General features: G+C 43.9%; 1 protein-coding gene across 2 annotated transcripts in view; it reads left to right on the top strand.

Annotated features, from left to right (window-relative positions):
* LOC138515816 (melanopsin-like) overlaps positions 1 to 23,454 on the top strand; it is an 894,150-nt gene that overhangs the window by 617,868 nt on the left and 252,828 nt on the right. For both annotated transcript variants that reach the window (XM_069630561.1, XM_069630560.1), the window contains exon 6: positions 21,998 to 22,153. In XM_069630561.1, the coding sequence (XP_069486662.1) occupies positions 21,998 to 22,153 (156 nt within the window). The remainder of the gene's footprint in view (positions 1 to 21,997; positions 22,154 to 23,454) is intronic.

Raw genomic sequence — 23,454 nt, 5'->3', positions numbered from 1 at the left:
AGTCCACCATGAAAAGCTACATATATTAAGTCGAGAAGTTGTTGAATATTTTGTGTATTTGATCCTCTATAAATGTGAACTGCGGAAAGCCCTACAATGCATTCGGGAACTGGACTATAATAGTCAGAAGAGTGCTGCCTCTCCACTTTCTAGGTCCTGTAAAACAATGGAATTATTTGTAATACGGAGTGCACGCCTTTGACTCACTGCACAATGCAAATACACTTTGTGAAAGTGCCGTATTGTTGAATTTTCAAGGAACCGACATTTATTTAGGTTTGTTGCACTTAAAAAGTCTTTGTATGCTGCCTCCCAGCAGTGTGTTGTTTGTGGTCCACAGCTGAGGCATCAGCTGCTCAGGCCATGATGTATGTGGCGCACAGTGAAGGGCATTAGAGGGGCTGGAGTCCAGTCATGTAATTGAATTGCCATCATGGTGCTCAATGGGTCGTGAAAAATTCAGCAGATACTCTTCACTTCTATCTCCCACTGTGCCCTCATCCTGGGGATGGAGCCAGAAAGTTGATTCCCACCCAAGATTATTTCAGAAGCATGTAGAGGGAGGGGCGATGGTAAGCCCCTGTACATGACATTGCATCCATGCTGCCACCAAGCCCATGTTCCCAGATAAGGGGAAAGAGAGGGGGACACCACTACTGTGAGTCAGCCATGGAGCGAGTGCTAGAAAATGTGTATGAGTGCATGCATGTTTATGTTAACATATGTGAGAGAGAGAGAGAGATGAGTGAATGTATGCTTCAATGAGGGCATGCATGTGGCTGAGTATCTGTGTGTTTGTGTAGTATTCATGTGTGTGCTTAGGTTTGAGGGAGTTTGAATGTGCACATGAGGGAATGTGTGTGTTTATTTGCTAGGGCAGGGGAAGAGTCAGTGCTCCCACAAACCTATGAAACCTTGTGACCTTGCCTAAGGCAAGAAGATGGGATAAGAACCTGCACTATGAAAATACTGACATTTATTTGGCACATGCGAGAATAAAGGGGCAGGGGAACCTCTTTTTTGTATGGGGGCCTGACTCTAGAGGGTTATACAGGAGTATCAAGAGAAACAAGAGAGTCAATGGCGCCCCGTATCATTGAACGCACAGGAGGTCACCCTGTATGAGCAGTGAGGCTAGATTTTCTATATATACCAGCTCATTAAAGGATCACCAAAAACATGAATGTCTTAGAACAAAATGTAATTTTTCATAGATACACATTTAAAAAAATAATGGACATGTGCCTTGTGTGGCACGTGGAGTATGCATAACATGACAGAGTATGCATAAGCGTGGGTTAGTAAATAGAAAGTGACTTCTTACTTCATGTATTGCTATATAAATAGCAATACACAATCATTGTCGACACGCAGGATTTTTGGTGTTTCTGGTTCGGTGAGAAGTAGAGATGGGGCAGAGGCTGCAACTACAGCGAATTTTGCAACTAATTACAGTCCCAGTCCTGTACTTTAGGAACTGTCTAAACCTCTCCTAGGTCTTCTGTAATAACTGTGAGGACCCGTATAGTTTACTTTTGGATGAACCATCTCTAATTAGAAGCCAATTATCAATCATTGGGTACTAAGACTTGTTCCGACTAATAATTTATGTTTCTGACTTATTCTCTAGTCCACCAACAACAAACAGATATCTCTATTCTTGAGATTCCAAAGTCTGATGTTTTAGACTGAAAATTACGCCCTTTGTACCAATGACAACTGGCCAAGAAAATGATCTGGATGTCATGACGCCTATTATTTAGGTAGGTCCCCCTCTCGCACTGCTCTCCATGTTAAACCAACTACCTTTGACCACCATTTTAAAACACTCACCTTTTAACCTCCTCAGGTGCACGCCTTTTTACGCATCATGGTCCTTATCTGTATTTTGCTCTTACCACCTCTTCCTCTTTTTTACTACCCTGTCCTCTGGTCTTACCACCTCCTATTCTACTGTTACCATCTATACATCTTTGTACTCTCCCTCTTTTCTCCAGCATTCCTTCAATATTCATAATATCACTCTCCAACACCCCACAACACTCTCCAACAGGCCACACTGGCTGACTGGAATCTCTTGGTTTTACAGCACTATCCCTGGGCTGGGCTCTTGGTAAGTGGCTGCACCTGTGATTGGTAAAGGAGCGGCATTGATATTGGCTGCTGCTTATCCATTCACATGGCCTTGCTTTCTTCCTGGGGGTTGGACAAAACCCTCGTTTTGCTTTTCGAACATCTTGGATTCCAGTCCTCCCTTTCTGCCTCTCTCCACGACGGCCTATGCAGGCCTCTTGTTCTCACAGCATGTGATTTGCAGATTTGAAATTATCTTGGTAAGCCTCCTAAATGTATAGAAAATGCTGGCTCACAATAGATTCATAGCATTGTACCTCAAAGAGGCAATGGTCGGTAAATAAACAATGAATTGGTAAGTTTGTCTAACACATGGCTTAACCCACAGTCAGGAAACCACAAACTTGTATCAATAATGGACCTACTGATCTCACAGAGCATCCCACAAACCTGAAACTGTGTATCAAGCACAAGCCTCATAGCACCCAGAGCATCTTGTTAGGGCTCTGAAATGACCCCTCTGATATCAGTGTTTTATATGAAGCAGTTTCAGAACAAATGTTATTACCATCAGGTAAACGTAACTGGCTCTGGGAAAAGAGCAGTGTTTGTTTTTCTCTTGCAGGGTAATTGGGCCAGCCGAGGGAGAGCTTCGGGGGGCAGGCAGTCCAAATAAGGGGGTCTATTACTACTCTCTTCCTTGTGATGTGGACGAAGGAACGTGACAAAGATATCCTCTGCATTCCTACCCTGGGCCCATAATTAACTGGTTGAGAAGGCACCTGGCCCCCTGTGTCACTCCCTTGACAGCCCCCAGAGCCAGGCAAAGGACCTCACCACGCTTCCCTAGGCTCTCTGGCAGTTTGTCAATGATTCTGAAGACAGGCTTCTCTTTGTAGCACCAAAAAGGTATATGGCTGGAGGGCAAGGAACCATCTCATCACCCTTTTATTGGTTTCTTTGGTGAAGTCAGATGGGCGAGGTCAGTAAACAGGGTAAACTGTCTCCCTGTTAGACAATATGTAAGTGCCTCTATATCTTACTGAACAAAAGGCACTACAACTCAATGTTGACATCATTTATCTCTATTGGTTGCAAACTTCTCCTAATAAAATAGTATGGGTTGTTCAGCCATGTGCCTAGTTTGTGAAAGTATTTCACCCAGACCATCTTGCAATGCATCAGTTTGAATGATGAACAGTTTTGTCAAGTTTGGCATAATCTAGAGGGGGTGTTAACATTGGGCAATTCAATAGATTAAAGCCTTTTTCAGTATGTTCACCAATTTGGATCTGGTTGAATTACGATCTGGTCCCTTGAGTGATTGGTTAGTAGGCTGGCTATGGTTGAAACGTTTGATATTAGTCATTGACAACAACCAACCAGGCCCTAAACAGCTCACAGCTGCCAGTTGGTCTTGGAAATGGGACCGTCTTTGATGATCTTCCCCTTGGTTGTTTGAAGCTGCACAGTTCTCTTTGTGACTTGAAACCACTGGTACTTAACAGGTAACATGGCAAGATGACATTTAGCAGGATTGGCTGTGAGCATCTACTTCTGGTGCCTTTGGGCCACTAGATAGAGATGCTAGCCATGTCCACCCAACTATTACCTTAGGTTGAAATGTTGACTAAATAAGCCCCCGAGAAGGCTTTATGGTGCTAGAGCACCACAACCATCACCAGCTTGAAGGTAACCATTTCATGGATGCACCATGAAATGACACTACATTTCAGCCTTGAGTAGGCCTACTCCACAGCTGAAGGCCACACGAGACTCCTCTGGTGACACCAATCAAGAAGAAATTGTCTCATCCCAGAAACTTTAGGGACAAAATCAATGAGACAAACAACTGATGGACTAGGCGATCTGGTGATGTGAGCGTGTGTCATCACTTCTGAACTCCCTAGGGTCGTCGAGCCAGGGGCGTCCCAGTTAAGGGTGATACAGTAAAGGGTGTAGACCAGCTTTTGACCAGCCTCTTTGCCTCTTCACATCTGGGTCTTTGCTTTTGCCTTCATATCTGTTGCACCTATGAGTACCCCTAGCTTGCTATTTACTGTGCTGAACTGCGGTACTCACCTATAATGCATTCGCTCCTGCTGCTCCAGCTGTTGCTCCTACTCCCTCACCCTACGCTCTCTCCAATCACACTAGGACCTTCTCCTTTCCTATCCCTATCATGAAACTCACATCTCGAAACTCCCACTACTTTATCTCTATTCCACCTCCTACTTCCAACAAACGTGGACCCTTGCTCACTGTACTCAGAGAGGCACAGCTCCACCTCACTGATGAGGCCCAACAAGACTGAGACACGTATATGGGGTTTCTGTTGGTACTCTTGTTTAAAGGAGGTTTGCCTGGTATTTCGGTGCTTGCAGCCCTTGTGGGCGGGACAAAGACTGATATGCAAATGGATATTCCTCCTTTGTGAAATGTACTGTGAGCAAAAAGCAATGGCTGCGACTCTCAAACTGGGAAAAAACCACAGAACAGGTTATCATGTTCTAAAGAGGGCAGCCTGCTACCATTTCGTGTATTTTTGCAAGAAACTTGGGGTTGGTCACCCTAAATTACTTGGGGGAACCCAGACAAGGACCCCTTGCTCACTGTACTCAGAGAGGCACAGCTCCACCTCACTGACGAGGCCCAACAAGGCTGAAACAGGTGTATGGGGTTGCTGTTGGTACTCTTGTTCAAAGGAGGTTTGACTGGCATTTCGGTGCTCTACTGCCGTTGTGGGTGGGATAAAGACTGATATGCAAATGGTTGTTCCTCCTTTGTGAAAAGTACAGTGAGCAAAAAGCGATGGCTGCGACTCGCAAAGTAGGAAAAAAAGACAGAACATGTTATCATGCCATGTTCTATTTAGAGAGGGGCGCCTGCTACCTTTTGTATTTGTATTTGTATTTATTTTATTTGTATTGAGCTCCTGGCCCTGGGGCATCTGGGCGCATGTCTTACAGAGATAAATAGCATTACATAAGCAAACAATATTTGTTCATAGGTTACAACATGATGGCTGGACAATACACATTATTGAGCTGATGCAAAGGATAACAAAGGATGCAAAGGAATATTCAGCAGGTACAAAGGAATAGTTCAGGCAAGAACAGTACAAAGGTAAAAGCAAGTGAATGTAACAAAGGTACAAAGGAATAGTTCAGGCAAGAACAGTACAAAGGTAAAAGCAAGTGAATGTAACGGTGCCGGTTACAGTGGAAGAACAAGGTCAATTACGCATTACAGGGAAAGGTAATAGTAAGGGGCGAGGTGGAATGGAGAGCCCTCCAGATCACCAGGCCAAGGATAGCTAAACTTATGAGTGCGGCCCATCATGGTCCAACTCCTGAAGCCAATGTTTAGTTTTGCTCTTAAATAGTTGGAAGGAGGGTTCGGATCTGAGGGAAGAGGGTAGAGTGTTCCATAGTTTGGCCGCCAAAACATGGAAACTGGATAGGGTGTTAGCATGAGCAGATCTTAGGGGTCTTGTGGATGTGTGGGCAGAGAGCCGTTTGGTGAGATATACTGGGGCAATGTTCGCCCGGGCTTTGTGCATCAATGCAAGTGGTTTAAGAGAGATTCTGTGCTCAACAGACAGCCAGTGAAGGTTTCGTCTTGTGTCTGATATGTGAAGTTTTCTCGGAATGTTGAGGGCGGCCCTGATTGTATTGTTCTGTGTTACTTGAAGCTTGTTGATATTTCTTTGGGTAGTTCCTAAGTAGAGGGCACTGCAGTAATTAATTTTAGCCATGACTAGGGTTCTAGCAAGGGTAATACTGTTAGTTGCCGTAAGGAAGGGCCTGCACACAGTAATTAGTTTGCATGGGTACGCTGACGCTGCTACCACAGCGTTAGTTTGTCTGGTGAGCGATAGTGTGGCATCAAGGTAGATTCCTAGCATTTTGGTATTATTGGAAACCTTGATAGTGTTGCCATCAATAGTGTAGGATTTGAAGGCAGAGTCCAGTTTGTTAAGTCTAATGTTTGAGCCGAGGAGGTGGCAGAGAGTTTGGTGGTTGACCAAGTCAAAAGATGCTGATAGAACAAGCACAAGTAGGAGGGCTAATTTACTCTTGTCTTTTATGTCTTGGATTTGTGTTATGAGGTCAATCAAGGCTGTTTCCAAACTGTGTCTGGGGCAGAAGCCTGATTGCCTAAGGCCCAGGAGATTGTTAGATTCTAGGTAATCCTGTATTTGCAGGTAGGCTGCGTGGTCCAGAATTTTTAATAGAAAGGGCACCGTTATAATAGGTCTATAGTTGGACGGGTTACTAGGGTCAAGGGTAGGTTTTTTTATTAGGGGGATGACGCAAGCATCTTTGAGGTTATCAGGCACAATTCCTGTTTTGAAGGAGGCATTAATGAGAGTGGTAATGAAGTGAGCAAGGTAATGTGCGGCCACTTTAATCACTGTTGCGGGGCATAAGTCGCCTTGACAGTTGGACGGTTTGAGATTCCTGATAATGGTTTCCACTTCCCAAGTGGACAAAGGTGAAAATCTAAATGTAGTAACTAAACCGGGAAGAAGTCCCTAGTATGGGTGGTTGCGCACTACTTTAAATAGTTAGTGTGAAACTGGATTAGTCCGAGAGGTTAGCTGCAATAGTGAGGCAAAGAAGGGTGATTCTCCCGGTATCCCTTCCAAAAAATAAATGGTTTAACTGAAAGTTCCGGAGAAGTGATATTGTACGTAACTGGTTTGGATATAGGATCTGTGAGTAAACTACATTTTCTTGTGTTCATTTTAGTTTGTAGCATAGATATCTTATCAAGGAGTGCCTTTTGGATGTTGGTGCACCACGAGGAGTCTGTGATGTCTTTGTCAATGGGGGCAATAGGTGATTTAAGTTCTTTGAGGATCTTGAACAACTCTTTTGTATTAGACTCAGTTTGTATGATACGTTTATTATAGGTGTCTTTTTTAGCTAAGGGGATAGCCTGTTTGTAGTTAGAAGAAGCTGAGATCAGGATACTTTTATTGACTTCAGAAGGGCAGTTTTTCCAATGTGCCTCAGCATTTCTCTTAGCTTTGTGCAGATCTCGTAGGTGCAGTGTAAACCAGGAGTTGAGGTGAGATCGTGGTTTGGGTTAGCGCAATTTTAGAGGAGCCATGGTGTTTAGTGCTTTTAGAATGGCGTGATTGTAAGTATCCACTAGGACTGTGGGGTCTAAGTGGGAGGCTGATGTGTTATTAAGGAAGGAAAGAATTAGCGGGAGGAGTTTTTCTGTTGTAATGTCCTTCTTATTATGGGTATGGATAGCCGGGCAATGTTCTGATTAGGGCTTTGTGGGGTGGCTTTAATAGAGAAGGTTATTTTGTGGTGATCAGACCAGATGCATGGTGTGATTGACATCAATTTAGTCATACAATTCAGGTCAGCAAGCCAATCAAGGGTTCTACCTTTGATATGCGTCGGCTTGTGAATGTGGTGGGTGTATCCGAGATCCGATAATGTACTGGCTAAATCAAGGGCTTTAGTGTCCTTTGGGTCTTTGAAGCCAAGATTAAAATCTCCTAGTATTATGCTTTGCGAGTTATGTTTAGTATTGGTAGCAAGGAGTGTCGCAATGTCCTCAGAGAATGTAGAGGTAGGTCGAGGTGGCCGGTAAATAAGATGCACTGTGGCCGTATGGTTTGCTGATAAGGTTAATTTGATAGATATTGATTCAGCAGATGGAATCCAGAGGTTCGGAATAGCTCTAATATCGATAGAGTTCTTGAAGATAAAGGCAATACAGCCCTCTTTAGCTTGGTTGGTGTTTCTTTCACATCTGATGATAGCATAGTTGTCTGGAATGGCAAGGGACAAGGACGGACCAGCTGCTGCGTGTAGCCATGTTTCCGTGATGGCAAGGAGTTCAAGGTCCTCAGTAGTAATAAAGCCCACAATGTCCAGTACATGGGCTGGGAGGGATCTGGCATTAATAAGGCCCTCTTTAATCATGGTATCTTTAGTACTAGTTTCATGAATAGTTAGATGGGTAGCAGTCATATTATCAATGACAGAGTTGCTGCCTGCGTCATTAGTAATATTGGTAGATTTAGCTTGGAGCAAGGAGTGTTTGCTATTCGTGGGTGGATGTGGGCAAGGAGTTTTTAGGCAAAGTCGAGATCCTAGTCTTAGGTTTCTATAGTGGGTAGTACTGAGGAGGATAGGTGAAGGTTTAGGCTGGATAATATTACTTTTGAGGTTATCCTGATATGAGGGTTTTCTGATATTTGTCCCAGAATATGGGCACAATTTTGTTGGAGTGAACCTAGAACTCAGCCTAAGATTTCTGAGAGTGGGTAGGGGAGGTTGATTGGGTTTCGGTTTGATGGCGAAATGTTGAAGCCAAAGGGCATGGTCGTTTAGGTAGGGGTTAATGCAGGGCATGGTGCTGTGGCATTGCGCCTGTAAATGTGAGAGGTGGCTGTTGCACGAGTAAGAAGAGAAAGGTAAGGAACGAAAGGTGTGCTGACAGTGTTATGGAATGTGTTTCACTGGTAGGTCCTAATGCTAACAGTAGGCACGGGGATGAGCCAAGTACTGAAGTGCAGGATGTGAATGAGGTGTGTCAGGAACCAGTGCATAGTGGTGCGTAGTGGGTGTACGTAGGTGGCAGCTGAAACACTTCCTAGACTCGGCCTGAGTAGGGTGGTGGCAACGAGGAGGTGGCACCATGCATCCCAGATAAAGATGTTAGGATACTGGTGTCATGCATGTAATACAGTGATTTTAAGGGAGGCACGTACTTAGCTAATAGAGGACATCAAGTTTGTACGCTAAAGCCAGTACGGTAACAATGTAGTGGGTGAGCATAGGCAAGCTGGAACCAAAGTATAGGGGTAAAGTGAACTCAATGAGGCAGTGTTACGGCACATATGGCTAAATTCAGGTACAATATGGGCGAGCGTGAGGATGTTTATAAATTAGGTTCTGCCGTAGATGTAGAAATAGGAGAAGTACCGTTCCAAAGGCAAAATGTGGCTAATGCAAACAGCGTTCAGGCCAAGCAAGCAAAAAACAAAGTTATGAACACATTAAACCAACCGTAAATGTAGAAGTAAGTACAGTGGTACCATTATATGCAGGTAACTTAGTATCATAGAGTAGGCTAGTGCTAAATATGCAGAACCACTTTGTTACATAAGGTGAGCTAGCTCAAAAATACACTGATAAGTAACAGGCTGTGGTGCTGCCTGATGGCGTGGACTGCACAGGGAAGCTAGACTGGTGTGGCTAGCATTTAGTCTGTGCTTTTACAAAACATAGGTGCAGCATGTTTGCCCATGTTCACAGTTTAAGAAAAAGGCAGCCTAAAGTGCCACAGGAATACTGTACAATGAATAACAGCCCAAAGAGCAACAATGCTGGTAGTGTCGTTACCAATGAGTGACGGTAAACAGTCAGTCAGTATGGCAGTTTTAAACTATAGTGCATAGATCAAGTAGGGGTTTGGCAGGGGTCCTTACCAGGCCGTAAGTTGCAGTAGGAGTTCTGTTAGTCTCCATGTCGGTGTCTAGCGTTTCCGGCCTCTATATGCTCGGACAGGCGCAGACAGGCCTGATCCTTACTCTGCGGCCCTTCCTGTGCCGGCTCTCGCCTTCCGGTGGGGCCGTAGCACAGAAGTGGATTGCAGGGGCCAATCAGGAGGATGATTAAGGATCGGGTTGCCTAGCAACCGAGTGCATCATTGCGGTGGCCATTTTAAGAGTACCACAGGCTCCACGCAGCTCTGTACAAAGAGCTAACCACACCTCCCCTAACACCTCTCCACCTTGCCTCTTTTCCTCTGAAATTCAACTTCTATACTCTTCCTTAACACATCAACATTGCACTCTGGAATGCTCAGTGTGTAGGCAACAAAACGTCCTTTATCACTGACTACTTTCACACCAGCTTTCCTCCCATAGACGTCCTTGCTATCACTGAAAACTGGATTTCTCATTCTGACACACCCACTCTAGTGGTACTACATGATGGCAAACTATCCTTCATTGACACTCCTTGTCTGACTGGCAGAGGTGGAGGCGTCGGACACCTACTATCTTCCCACCTTAAAGCCTCACAAATCTCAAATAGCACTTCTTCTCCAACCCACACCAGGGGTAACTCTTTGGATCTCTTATTCTTTTCCACCTCTCTCTCTCTTCTAATACTACTGTCAAACTATCCATATCTGATCCCTCCATTGTCTCTACCACCATATACTTTCCACCCTCTGACCTCTCCTCACTAGTTGCCTTGCCTACTATTAAAATGAAATGTAAATCTTCTACCATTCCCCCTTTCGCTCCGACCTACAGTTCTCACTCTCCATGTTCCATTAATGCTACCTTCTCCAGTTTTCAATCCCCACTATATGACTCCTTCTCCTCTCACTTCCCACTGCTAACTTTCACCCTTAATTCTCAGCGTCGTGAACCATGGGTCACCTCATTCATAGGCTCTCTCTACACAGACCTGCATCAGCTGCTGTGCAAATGGAGGACTATCCACTCGCATGAGGACCTGCAACTCTACCTCTCTGCCCTGAACTCTCTCAAGTCCTCTCTTGATAGAGCAAAACTGGATTTTACCTCACCCTCATTGACTCTTACTCCAACCATCCTTGCCGACTACAGGGAACACTAAACTCACTCCTTGCTCCTCCTAAACCTATGACTACTGTTATGTATCAGTGATGATTCCTCCCAGAACTCTTGTCTGGCACCCTCCTCATGTGGCCAGGGAAAAGCAGACGCTTCCTGATCCCGACCATGGGGGTGATGTACGGTGGGAGGATCACACAGAGAGGACAGACCAGGAAGACTGGGGAATACCCCTGTTTAACTTTCTGCATAATCCCACACTTTTAATGGCTGTTTGCCAAACTTCTGAAGTTGAAAGGAACACCTTTGTTGAAGGGAATTCAAGTCCCATAATCCCACAAGTACTGAGACGAGGAAGATGGCTGAAGAGGCATGCTGTTGCAGTAGTCAGGCAAAGAAGTCCAACAGCCCAAAACTGAAGGAACCTGGGAGGCATAAAAGGATTCATCAGGTGCAGACATTTGGAAGGAGCTCAAACTGTAACTGGAATGTGAATTGTAGCAGTAGTATCAGATTGTAGAAGGCACGAGACTGGCAAACCAAGATGAAGTGGGAGAACAAGAGGGATGCCGGAAAGTGGAAACAGCAGATTTCACCTGCTTTTTCTGACAGGTTCCTGTTCCCCCAAACTCTGAGGTGCAGAAGCTGCACGGACGGTGTGAAGGAGAGCTGGCTTTCCCCGTGTGAGCCTGATTGCCATGGTTGCTGTGCAGAGAATGTGCTGCAGACTGAGGCGAGATGGAGTTGTCAAGCTGGGGTCTCAGGAGCTAGAGGGGATCCAAAAAAGTGTGGCCAGACTGGAGAAACCTTCACAGAGGAAGGGTGGGGGTCCCTAAGAAGCCAGAAGCAGTAGAAGTTATGGCAGAAGGTGCGGAAGCAGTGCAGCCCACAGAGCAAATGTCAAAGCAGCCGGCGAGTGAAGCACATAGTTCTAACACCTTGCACGAGCATTGCCTGCAACAGTATCCAGATCCCTGTTAACTCACGTAAGATTTAAAGCAAGTAGAAGTTGGTAGTTGAAGATGAAATGCCCAAATAATGGAAATGTAGCCCTCGGTACTATGTGAAAGTCATTTTGTTTGCATGAGAAGTTAACGCTACTTAAACCCATTGGCCCTCATTACGACCCTGGCGGAGGACCATGGTGCAATTTGCACCATGGTCCATGGCGCAAAGCTGCCAACTCCGCCATGGGGGTTGGCGGACTTACCGCCCCATTCCGACCTTGGCGGGGCGGTAAGTCCCCAATCCCCATTTACCCTTCCCCATTCCCATTTTTGCCCCATAGGGTATAATGGGAGTGGGGAAGGCGTTAATTACGCCACCGTAAATTACGGTGGCGTAATTAACGACAAGTCCCGTAGCGCCATGGATTTTTCCGCCTGCAAAAAGCAGGTGTGAAAATCACCATGGCGCTACGGGAACTCGTAGTCGGGCGGAAAGGTACGCCATGGTTTACGCTGGCGTAAACCCCTTTCCGCCAGGGGCCTAATGAGGGCCATTGTTCAATCTTTAAAAGATTGTTACTGCCAGAAGGAGGGGTTGTGTGTCACTAATTTAGGGGAGAGAATGTTACAAAGACTATTACCAAATACCTAACCTTCATAACACCATTGTTGAAACCTTTAACTTGTGAAAATGACATTAAGAAGTGGTTGTGTGTGCCTAATTGTGATTCCTAATGGAGGACTGAACTGTGTCCGTCACTTGTTACGGGAATATCATTTCATACCAATCTTTAAACTTTAAAATCTACATCAAAGAGTGGTTGTGTGTGCCTATTTGTGAGTCCTACAGAAAGAAGGAAATGTATTCTTTACTTTAATGCAGTATACCTTGCATTTATAAGAAGCTAACATGTATTTTCTATTGAAGAAGAGAACAAGCAGTTCCCAAGCCAAGAGTGTCCCCATATTAACACTGAAACCAGCCTTTCTCAGAGTTCAAAAGCGACCTACTTGTACTATGAAGTTAAAAACAGTTTAATTGGCCTACGAGAAAAATGTGCAAGCATTACCTGAAACTAAGGGAGTGGCACCAAGGCTTCTGGGTAATTACTTGGGCTTATAACTGGAAGGAAGGTGCGGGTAAAGTTGGTGAAGAGAAACTGGCTGCTTGTAAAGACATTTCTGGAGTTGACACAACCTGTAGTGCCAGAGACTGTATAAGAAATAGAGAAGTGAATCTTAAAGGCAACACCAGGCTGTTATTGTGGCAGACAGACAAGAGAGGCAAACAGGCTGCCCCTTCTGAAGAGAGTTATTCAGAGGAAGAGTGGCTTGCCTACTTGAAGTTGTTGAAGTACTTTGCAGTGTATCTTGTAAAAACCTGTCTAGAAATACAAATCACTGAAGCTGTGTTAGTAGCCCAAAGTACTGAAGCTGTGGCAGTATATCTCGTTGTCAATGGATGCAACATGATTGTAATCTAAACAAAGTGGAGTACTGTGAGACAAAGGTGACTGTTCTCATAGGGAATCACGTAGAAGTGAAGTTGGTGAAGTGGAAGCAGCATCACTGAGAAGTCATCCTGACAAATACACCATTTTGAATTCTAAAACTGTAATTCAGAAAATACTAACTGTTAACCAAGAATTGTGTATCCCTGGCAGTGGGTGTTGCATTTCTTTGAACTGTGGCAATTCTTCTTGAAGAGGTGACAAAACATTGTGGCTGGGATTAGCTTTGGTGGATATTTCACCAAGGAGAAGGGATTTGGTATCATTGGAACTTTGGTTAACAAACGTATACATTGACTTTGAAAAATCAAGAAATGATTGGACATATTTCTTTCTTTGGTTGAACACTAAAAGGTTTGACCTTTAATCATGGGGAGGGAAATCACCCAAGATATTAGGGTATTCAGAGACAGTGAATGCTGCTCATGTCATATTGTATTGCCCTCTATTTTCTTTGTGGATGTGTTGCTTAGTGTGAGGACCAGTTACCCTGTGTTAGAGTGTTTACCCATAGCTTTGGTTAGGCAGGGAAATCCTCAGCAGAGTAGGGATAGTGAGGCATTTTGAATATATTTATTTTCAGAATAAAATGGCATATGTTGGTAAATCATCAAACAGTTGTCCGCCTCACATTACTGACCCCTCAAACTACCAACTGCACTCTCAAAACGAATGGCCTAGCTGAATATTTGGCTGCAAACATTTCCAAATGTAGAGACTCTCTCCAGGCCTTCCTCACACTCCCTCCTCCTACATTTTACACTCTACATACTCTACCACCATCCTCAATCCCCTACACCCCCTTTACACACACTAATACTGAATAAATCCTAGCTCTTCTGATGAAGGCTAACCCCTCTTGCACCCCATCAGATCCTCTCGCTCCTCATCTAGTCAAGCTTATTGCCCCTTTAGTGACCCCTCACCTTGCTGGACTCTTCAACTTGTCCTTTGACTCTGCTCTCCTTCCTCTTTACTCTTAAGTGCTCGAAAGGGTTGTGTTGAACCATCTTACACATTTCTTAGACGTACACAACTTTCAAGATCCGCTACAAGCAGATTTTTGCTTCTGTTACTCCACGGAAACTGTCCTCATAAATGTCTCCAACTCCATCCACTCTGCTAAGAACTCCAACCTATCCTCCATCCTAACTCTCCTTTGCCTGTCCTCTTTCTTTGACACTGTCAATCACTCTGATCCCCTTGATACACTCTCTCTTCTTGGGATTCATTATTGAGCCCTTGCCAGGATTGAATCCTACTTGGCACCTTGCCAATTCTCTGTCTCCTGGAACAAAAATACCTCTCAGCTCATTCCTCTAACTGTTGATGTTACACAAGGCTCTGTCTTGCATCCTCTCCTCTTTGCCTTCTACGCATCTGCTCTTGGGGCACAAATCTCCTCCTTTGGGTTTGCATGCCAACTCTTTGCAGATGACACCGAAATCATCTTCTCTTTCACTGAACTCTCATCTGATCTCTCTGTCAAAATGTCCCACTGTCTCTCCGCCATTAAATAGTGGATCGCTACGCGTGCTCTGATGTTAAACACTACCAAAACAGAGGTGTTCTTCTTCCCAGCCAAATTCTGTCTCTCATCTCTTCCCCTGCATATCCAGTTCCCACCTGACACTCTCCCCTACTCTTCTCCATCTAGAAACCTCAGCATCATCAATGACCTTTCTCATACATTCTCTACTTTCATCTCCAGAACTGCAACAGCAGCTCACATCAACCTCTTAATTAGGAAAATTAGTCAACTCCTTCCTTTCAACTCTGCCAAGCATATCTTGACCACTCTTGTCTTCTCTAAACTGGACCTCTGTGCCAGCATCCTCTTTGGTCTCCCCAACAATGATGTCAGTCCTCTCAACAAGATCATTAACTTTGCTACCAGGGCGCTCTTTGAAATCCCTCACTTTATGCCTACTTCCTCAAACTGTCACCAGCCTGGATGGCTGATGATGCATAACAGGGATAGATTAAATTGTCTTCTCCTTGTTCACAAATCTATCCATGGTAAGGCACCACCATATCTATCCTCTATCCAACTGTACAAGCCTTCTCGAATCTCCACCCCGCCTCCTCAACTACCTTGTGGCACCACACCATCCCTGTGCTTCCTCTCACTTCTGCTCTTTCTCACTTCTTGCTCCACTTGCATGGAATTCTATTCCCCCAACATCCGAGAAACAGTCCACACTGCTTTGTTTAAAACTAAACTAAAATCCTTCCTCCTCGCCTCACAGTTACCCTCTTAACCTACCTCTCATCTGCATCCTAGCTAATATTTTGCCTTAGCCTCTGACCTCCTTCTGTCCCTTGAGTTCTCTGCCTCCACTCTAGCACTAACTCCATCATGGTCACATCCCTAACACAGGTGGCCATACCACTTATATGCACTTAGAAAATTCTGTTGTTGGTTGTCCTTAATCTATATATGGCCATCCATGTATTGTCCCCTGTGACTGTTCCATTTACTCCCCTCCAGAACCTAGTCAGAATGTCACTCAAACTCGCCCCTTTGTAAGAAGCAAGCTGCTTACCGTTAAATTTGATTTCTTATACTTTCTTTTGTAATCAAAAGAGCATTGTTCCTCCCTATATATAAATAAATAAATACAAAATCTATTAAAAAACAATAAATGAAATAGACCCATGGGCTTATCGAAGGCTTGATCCTCACGGGCCAATGTTATCTGCCAATAGTCCTTCACAAGATTGTGGGTGGAAAACGTGTTCGTGCCTGATCCGTGTTATCATTTCATCAATTCTGGGTGTTGGGTGCACCACACATTTTGTGATCTCATTCACTTTCTGGAAATAAATGCAAGCCACCTACATTCATTGGGATTAGATACAAGAACACTGGGTGATAACCAGTGACTTTGGGAGGGTTTGATGACACTGAGCTTCTGCATCCTTTTCACCTCTTCCTTTAGCTCCTTCTACCAGTGCTTCTAGAAAGCAGTAGGGCCAAAGCCGAACTAACGTCTTTCACAGCCTTGTAGAAAAGAGTGGATGGTAATTTTATTGGATCAACATAATAGATATGACTGTTAGCAGGGAACAGGCAGCAGAGACCTAGGAAGAAGTGACCATCTTTGATGGTTGCAAGCCATGCCCCACATTGTAAAGAGCCTGGGTAGGCTTTGCTTGGGGGACTGGAAGTGTCAAAAATGATGGTTGCATTTTCGCATCTACTACAAAGGGATGGTTCTAGAAGTGTCTAACGTCCAGCTGCTGCTCTACTATCCAAGATAGTAAAGGTGGTGGTTATATACAAACTTTTAAAAAGAATAGCTGCATTTCTTTGAAAACCTCTTAGTGAAATTCAGGTCAGCTTGAAAGTCTTAACACCATTTTCTCAAAGCCTGAAATTCAAAGAGATTTTTGGAAATGATGGTCAGAAATATTCAAATAATAACTTCAGAGAGGAGCATCTGCAGGAAACGAGCGAAGACTTGGGGGCAGGTAGAGGTAGGGGGTAGATCGTGGGGGTTAACAAGAGGAAAAAGCGTGATGTGCATTTGTGAATGTTATCCAGATTTGGTCCACATTACATTGTGCATTGAACTTCCTCAGTAGGTTAATACACCTTGTCCATTGGTATGCGTGTAACTGACAGATCGCTGGTTTGAATCTGGGTGGTGATTACTCAGCTGTTCATCCATCTGACATGATAAAATAAGTACAGATTAAGTAACTTGCAGATGTGAGCAACTGGTAGATGTGATGGAACACCTGCACCAATGCAAGTCTGGGAAAGAGTTTGTTACATATAAGGCCTGCCTGAGTGTAATCCTTTGTAGGTCAATAAAAGGTGCATCATTGTGGTGTGTCAAATTAAAATATAAAGAAGCCATTGCAGTCAAATACCCTTAAAGAGCAGTTGGGCAGGGATCCGTGATAGACCCCTGTCAAACATATATGATGCAGTTTTTCATGCTTCTGAAGATGCTTACATCAGCATTGCTGATGTAAGCTTCTTCGGAAGAATCAGTACTGCCTTCAGGGTGGTAATATAACAGGGAATGGTCATAGCATGCATGCATGGCTAAAAGGCAAGAAGAAAACTGAGTCGAGGTGTGCTAGTCTAGCCGGTTGCTAGAGGCCCTGGGACTACAAAATGATAGGAACCTATGCAATTAAAATCGAAAATAGGCTGCTGCACCTTAGAGAGACTAGTAGTTACCTCGAAAACTACTAGGATATGTGAAACATGAAGAAAGGGAGAGTGACACCTCATTCACGGTGCGCTGCACAGACTGTCGGTAGAAAACATACAAATATAGCAGATTTGTAACCAGACTTGGTTTCTTTGTAGAAGGTGTAGTTCAAGCTGGAAGTCAAGTTCATGGACCCAATAAGTTGCATATGAAATAAAGTTTATAAAGCAACTTTAGAACCGATCTGCCGACACGTGTTTCAACTGCAAACCGGGTCCTCTTCAAGGCAAAACGTAAGAATTGATCGAGATCTGGCACTTCCAGGCCTGAACAGGGTAAGTATATACACAAAAAAGTGCTGGGGTGGGGCGAACAAGTCTGGGGAAATATGTAATGCGCATATAGGCTGGTCAATAGTCACTATGTGCTCTCAATGAGTGGAAATCAATTGCCGTATCCAAATAGAACGAACAATCTTGAGCGTACTGAACTTGGACCACTGAATTTGCAGGGGATTTTACCCTGTTAAATCAAGTTCCGACCAGACATATTCTATTTGGATACGGCAATTGATTTCCACTCATTGAGAGCACGTAGTGACTATTGACCAGCCTATATGCGCAAACTTCTCATTTCTATTTAGGAAATGTCACTCAGCCCTACACATAGGTACCATTGAGGTTGGTATTGTTAAAGAAGGGAGAGTCAATTGAAAGGATATAGTACAAAAATGCTATTAGCCTTCAGCCTTTCATCCTTCTGAGGTTACTTAAATGTGTGCTAATGCGATTGAAGGCTATCCACTATCAATAGTATGTTCTCCACTTCCCCTCTATTCAGATTTCCAATCAGCTATCCCCAATACAAAACAAACCACCAGGATATGACATAACTTACAAACCTTCACCTTTTCCTCATAATCCCAGCACATCTCCAACACTCTGGCAGCACCCTGCCCACCATACAGTCAGCCACTCCTTCAAGATGCTAATCAGTTGCGCCAGGTAGGCTGTCGGCCATTTTCTCCTTTTCTTATTTATGGCTCATTGAGTTAATCCTTCTAGGGCTAACCCCCTCCCTTTTTCTCCAGAGACCAGCCTTTGCCATATTTACTAGACATCCTCGCCTGTAGTAAAGACAGTCGACTTCATCTATTAATTATTTCCAAGACGCCACCGTAATTATTTAGGTAGGTCACACACTACAGTGTTCTTCTGTTTCCTCAACATGGTTTGATCACTTTTTAAAATACACTTCATTTTTTTAAACCTCTTTAGGTGAACCAAGCCCTTTCATCAGCTGTCCACCATACTTTTACCAGTGTCCTGATGACAGTTCGGCACCCTCAGAATATCTGCCTCCACTTTGCAATATCTGTTGTGTTCAATGCCTATCCGAACTAGAAACACCTATTATACGTGTCGACAATGAGTACGTACTGCTACTTACACAGCAGTACATGAAATTGCACCTTTTTGCTAGTAACCCACCTATGCATTTCTTGGCTTCACGTGTATGTTATACCATTCATGTTACATAGGTTTTTGCCAATTTTTAAATGTTTTTTGAGTTAATAAGTAAACTTTGTTTTATGATATTGCTATTTTCCTGTGATCTCAGTGCTAGTATATGCTAACCTAGCCACACTGCAGTATAGGTGTACCTCCTGTGCGTCTATGGATAAGGGGTAGCCGTTGACTCTACTTTCTGTTCTGAGAGCCCTCTCCCACCCTCCAGAGTCAGGTACCCCGACACAAAAAAAGGGTCCTTTGCCCCTTTATATATTTGAGTGGGGGGCCATCAGCAGGGATCACAAGAGACCCCTTCATTTTGTGATATGCCACCACCTGCAAATGGCTATTTCAGTCTTCTCAATTGCTGCTGGCAGGAAAGGCTCTGACCTTTTCCCCCTACTGAAAGTTTAATCAGATTGCAACTGTCATGACCTCAGGCCCAACTGAACAAGCATACTACTTCAAAGTTGTGAATTTTGTCAAGCAAGGAGATACCCCAAAGGTTCACGTTGCTTTGCTGAATAGGTTTTCCCAGTGCTAGTTCACATTGATGCAACTCTTCATCTAAAACTCTAGATCCAGCTGTTGCCTGTGTTCCAGTAATGTAACTGGACCTACATCATTCTTGAAGTTTGGCCATGTCTAATGCGATAGGGGAGTTGCTTATGTCATCCATATAGTTGTGGAGGAGCCGGTAGATGCATTTTCCCTAGCTCCCTGGCCCTCATCACCTTCATTCTGGAACAGTAGGAGAAGGGCTATATGTGGGACCCCATGTTTTATGCACATACCCATAGAGCGTAAGAGAGACGATATGCACTCAGGCAACCATACCAAATATACCCTCATACTGAAAGAGTGGAAGGATATCAGCACGCACCTTTGGACATCATGTAATGCTGAGTGAAATCTGATGAGGTCAGAGTGATGTCATGAAGAAGATATATGAGGACATACTGGGCCTCATTACGTGGTGGGTGCAAAGGGATAGCGGGCACCGTTAATGACATCGGTGCCGGTAATCCCTTTGCACCCTATTCCGAGGTCCCTTAGCGGGTCCCTTCCTTAACACCTGGTTTTACCAGGCATTATGGACGGGGCCCTTTAAGGGACTTCAGAGCTTATAACGGTACCGCAATTTGTGGTACCGTTATTAGCGCCTTCCCATTGAGCCCTAAGGAGGCTCAAATGGGAATGGGGAATGGCTTTTTCAATAGGGACTTACCGGTCCCGCCAAGGTCGGACTGGACCGGTAAGTCCCCATTGAACGAGGGCGGACACGGTTCCGTTATTGGTGGTAGTCATAGCGCTAATAACGCCATGACTAGCACCAACCTTGGAATGAGGGCCACTGAAACCATAATGATGTAACTGAAGTAACAAGAGAAACACGTACAAAATGACAAAGTAATCGTATATAAAGAACATGAAGTAACTTGCTAACCAATAAGTGTAAAAACACAGTAATGCAAGGTAGATGAGACATATAGAAGATTGCTATTGAGGAAAATATAACATGGCAAAGACGGCCATGATAGGAAAATGGACGTCACTTGTGCAAATATTCCATTCAGCTACCTCAGAAACAGACGAGGGGTGCAGAGTCAGGAGACGTTGGAGAATTAGCTTTGCGTGCAGAATAAAGAGAAGTTTAGGTTGGCCTGGATCAATTATGCTATTTCAATGAATAATTGCAAAGCACAAAGGGAGGCAGATGGATAAGCCATGGACGTAAGACATATTTTTCTTAGATTAAAGAAGAATAAAATATTTGCAAGAGACATGTATTGGGCAATTAACAAGGATAAGGCTCCTACAAGATTGAGTGAGCAGGTCTCTAGAGGCCAAGAGGAGCAAGAACACTGAGCATACGTTCAACAAATAGCAGTAAATAGGAGGTCCAAATGGGCACATTTGCGGTCTCCTCACACGTGATTCAGAAGTAAAAAACAAGGGGTATTTATTAAGCCTTGGTTGAAGATAGTGATGTGCTTACAGTCCCTGAAATGTCCCAGAACAGAGAGAAGATTACATGGTCAACTACAGACAGGAAACTTTGGTTTATGGTTGGACTGATGAAAGATGATAACTCTTTTGGAAAGTGGGGCGTAATCTGACATGACTAAAGCACCTGGGTTTCATTTTGCTTATGTGCTGCTAGCCGAGCCAAAAGTCCAATGTTGGGTGGGAATGCCAACCAATCAGCGGGTCTATGGAGTAACCTGCTATACAATGTTGCCATTTTGTCTGCTATAGTCAGTATTATATGTATTTTGAGGTAGTTCAAGACGTGTCCTATAGATAAGGGGCAGCCAATGGTGTAGTAACCCGTATGCATGCCATAGGTAGATATGTTCCCCTAACCAATCCCTCCAGTCAATAGGTTTTACAATTTTCCAAGTAGGGTGATGTCATAGATGACGCATATTGGCGTACAACACCTCTGTGTAATCAAGTTTGTTTGTGAGTGTGCAAGCATCAGTCTGATGTCTGCCGGTTTGCCCTGCTTGATTAAATTGAGAATAAAGTAGTCCTTTGCCATATTCTTTGAGTCTGTCCGGTTATTTGGTATGTGATGTTTATTGGTTATTCCACCTTGCACAAGAAACACTTGAAGGTGCTAGAGCCCATACTTCTAGGATCCCTGGCAAAACGGAGGGGTTCCTTCTCTATGAACCCACAAGCTGCAAAAAAAGAAAGACACAAAGGTGTTGAAATGATTTACATAGCATTTCTTTAAAATCTCATTTAAGGATGTGTCGTCCTCCATCGCTTCATTTTGTGATGATGCTGTCTGTGTGTATATTTCTAGTAACTATTTAGCCTCTGCATTCTCGCAATGTGGAGGGTAATTTACCTGTAGCTCAGAGAGCTGTAACAGTTACTCTCCAATAGGTAACTATTTGGGAGGTGGGCTTGGTTGAGAGTATTATTTTTTCCAGGTGCCCCACAACCGTAGTCAGTGGATTCTGATGATAAGCCTTCTCAATGATGGAGATTGATTATTGAAAATTCCAATGGAACTTCCCATTCATCGCTTGCACACGAGGAACTCTTAACCTATCCCGCAATTCTGATACTCGCATTAAAATGAAACAGTAATTGTAAAACATTTGCAACAGCACAAATCCCTGCACCCCCATCTGAACTTGGCTGTGCTGTTAAGTCTTACATATGATCTCCCTTCTATGTTCTCACGCAGGAATGTTCAGAAGATGGGAGGATATGGACGCAAATCTTCTCTCACTTCATCGTTGAAGAATGAGTGGAAATTGGCCAAAATCGCCTTCGTGGTCATCATAGTCTACGTGCTGTCCTGGTCCCCTTACGCATGTGTCACTCTGATTGCCTGGGCTGGGTAAGTTTAAAATTCCATGTGAATCCACAATGTACCTGCAACAGGTTAAGAAGGCAACATATAGTAGATTTCCTTCCAACACCTTATGTATTCTTCAGGATTGCTTTACTTTGCTCTTTGTTGTTAGAATGGATGAAGTGTTCACCTCACCACTGCTATAAAAGAGGATGTATTGAACGTATCTGCATATTGATCGTGATTCCTCCTGAGCTCCCTTTTGCTCAGTCCTGCCCCCCACCACCCATCACACTTTCCAGAAGGCAAGGAATCTTTCCAAGGTGTTGCCATTCTTTTGTTTAGCTTCCTTTCTAGACAATGAGTCATATTACGAGTTTGCTAGTGAGATAAAAAAGTTTTGGTAATTCTGTTTCTGACATTTTGAGCGGCAACGGAATTACTGCTATTTTAACCACACAACCTCCCAATTTGGAAGAAAATTTGATGATTTAGCTTCGTCAACGAGCTTGAGGTAAATCTTCCACTTTTCCTCCAAAAATAGGTTTAATTACTGCAGCAGAATTACTGCTCACCGTAATTCTTCCAAAATCCCCATGGAGTCCTATGGACTCCAAAATTGGGATTTCCACCCCCAACCACCACAAGTAATCCCGCAGTAAATCCACAGGACCAAGTGGCAGTAACGGTAATGGAGTTTGGTGGTATTTCAGCAGATTTGCTTCCAAATACCACCAAACTCATAATGAAGCTCACCGTTCGCTCGCCATGAATTGTCAAAAGAGACACATTTTGCTTGAAACTGTGACTTTACAGTGTTGATCCATGGAAGATGAAAGAGGACTTGTCTGGACGTGATCCAGGTGTCTTCCTACCATAACCTTTGATTTTTTGCGCAGCCTACTCTTTTCTGAAGTCCTCATTCTTTTTTTCGTGTCAGGTCTGAGGATACTGCATTCATCAATAAGATCACCCATCATGCTCATACGGCAACTCAGTCACCGCCAAGAATACAGATGTTCACTGCGCAAGTACTCATCAAGGAATCCTTGACACCGCACTAGGCAAGAGGGAATGGGTCACGAAAGAAATTCTAAATGTGGCTCACAGTGACAAACGACATTAGACAGGGGCCTTAGCACACTACCGTGTAGGATTGTGCTACCTTCAGGCTGCTCTGTCGCACAGCGAGCTTTGACATGTCGCTTGTGTCTGCGGCCTTCGCATGTGGCACTAATTTATTTGCCAAACATCTGACTAATTTGTTTGCTCAGTAGATGACATCAATTATAATTTAAAGTGTTTCTTTTTTAAATTAACAAAAGTCCAACTTTTAATTGGACTAA

The sequence above is a fragment of the Ambystoma mexicanum genome, chromosome 6q, assembly GCF_040938575.1.
Source record: "Ambystoma mexicanum isolate Mex_15411 chromosome 6q, UKY_AmexF1_1, whole genome shotgun sequence".
Taxonomy (NCBI): domain Eukaryota; kingdom Metazoa; phylum Chordata; class Amphibia; order Caudata; family Ambystomatidae; genus Ambystoma; species Ambystoma mexicanum.
The sequence above is the reverse complement of the archived record's forward strand: the minus strand, read 5'-3'. Positions and strand labels throughout refer to the sequence as shown.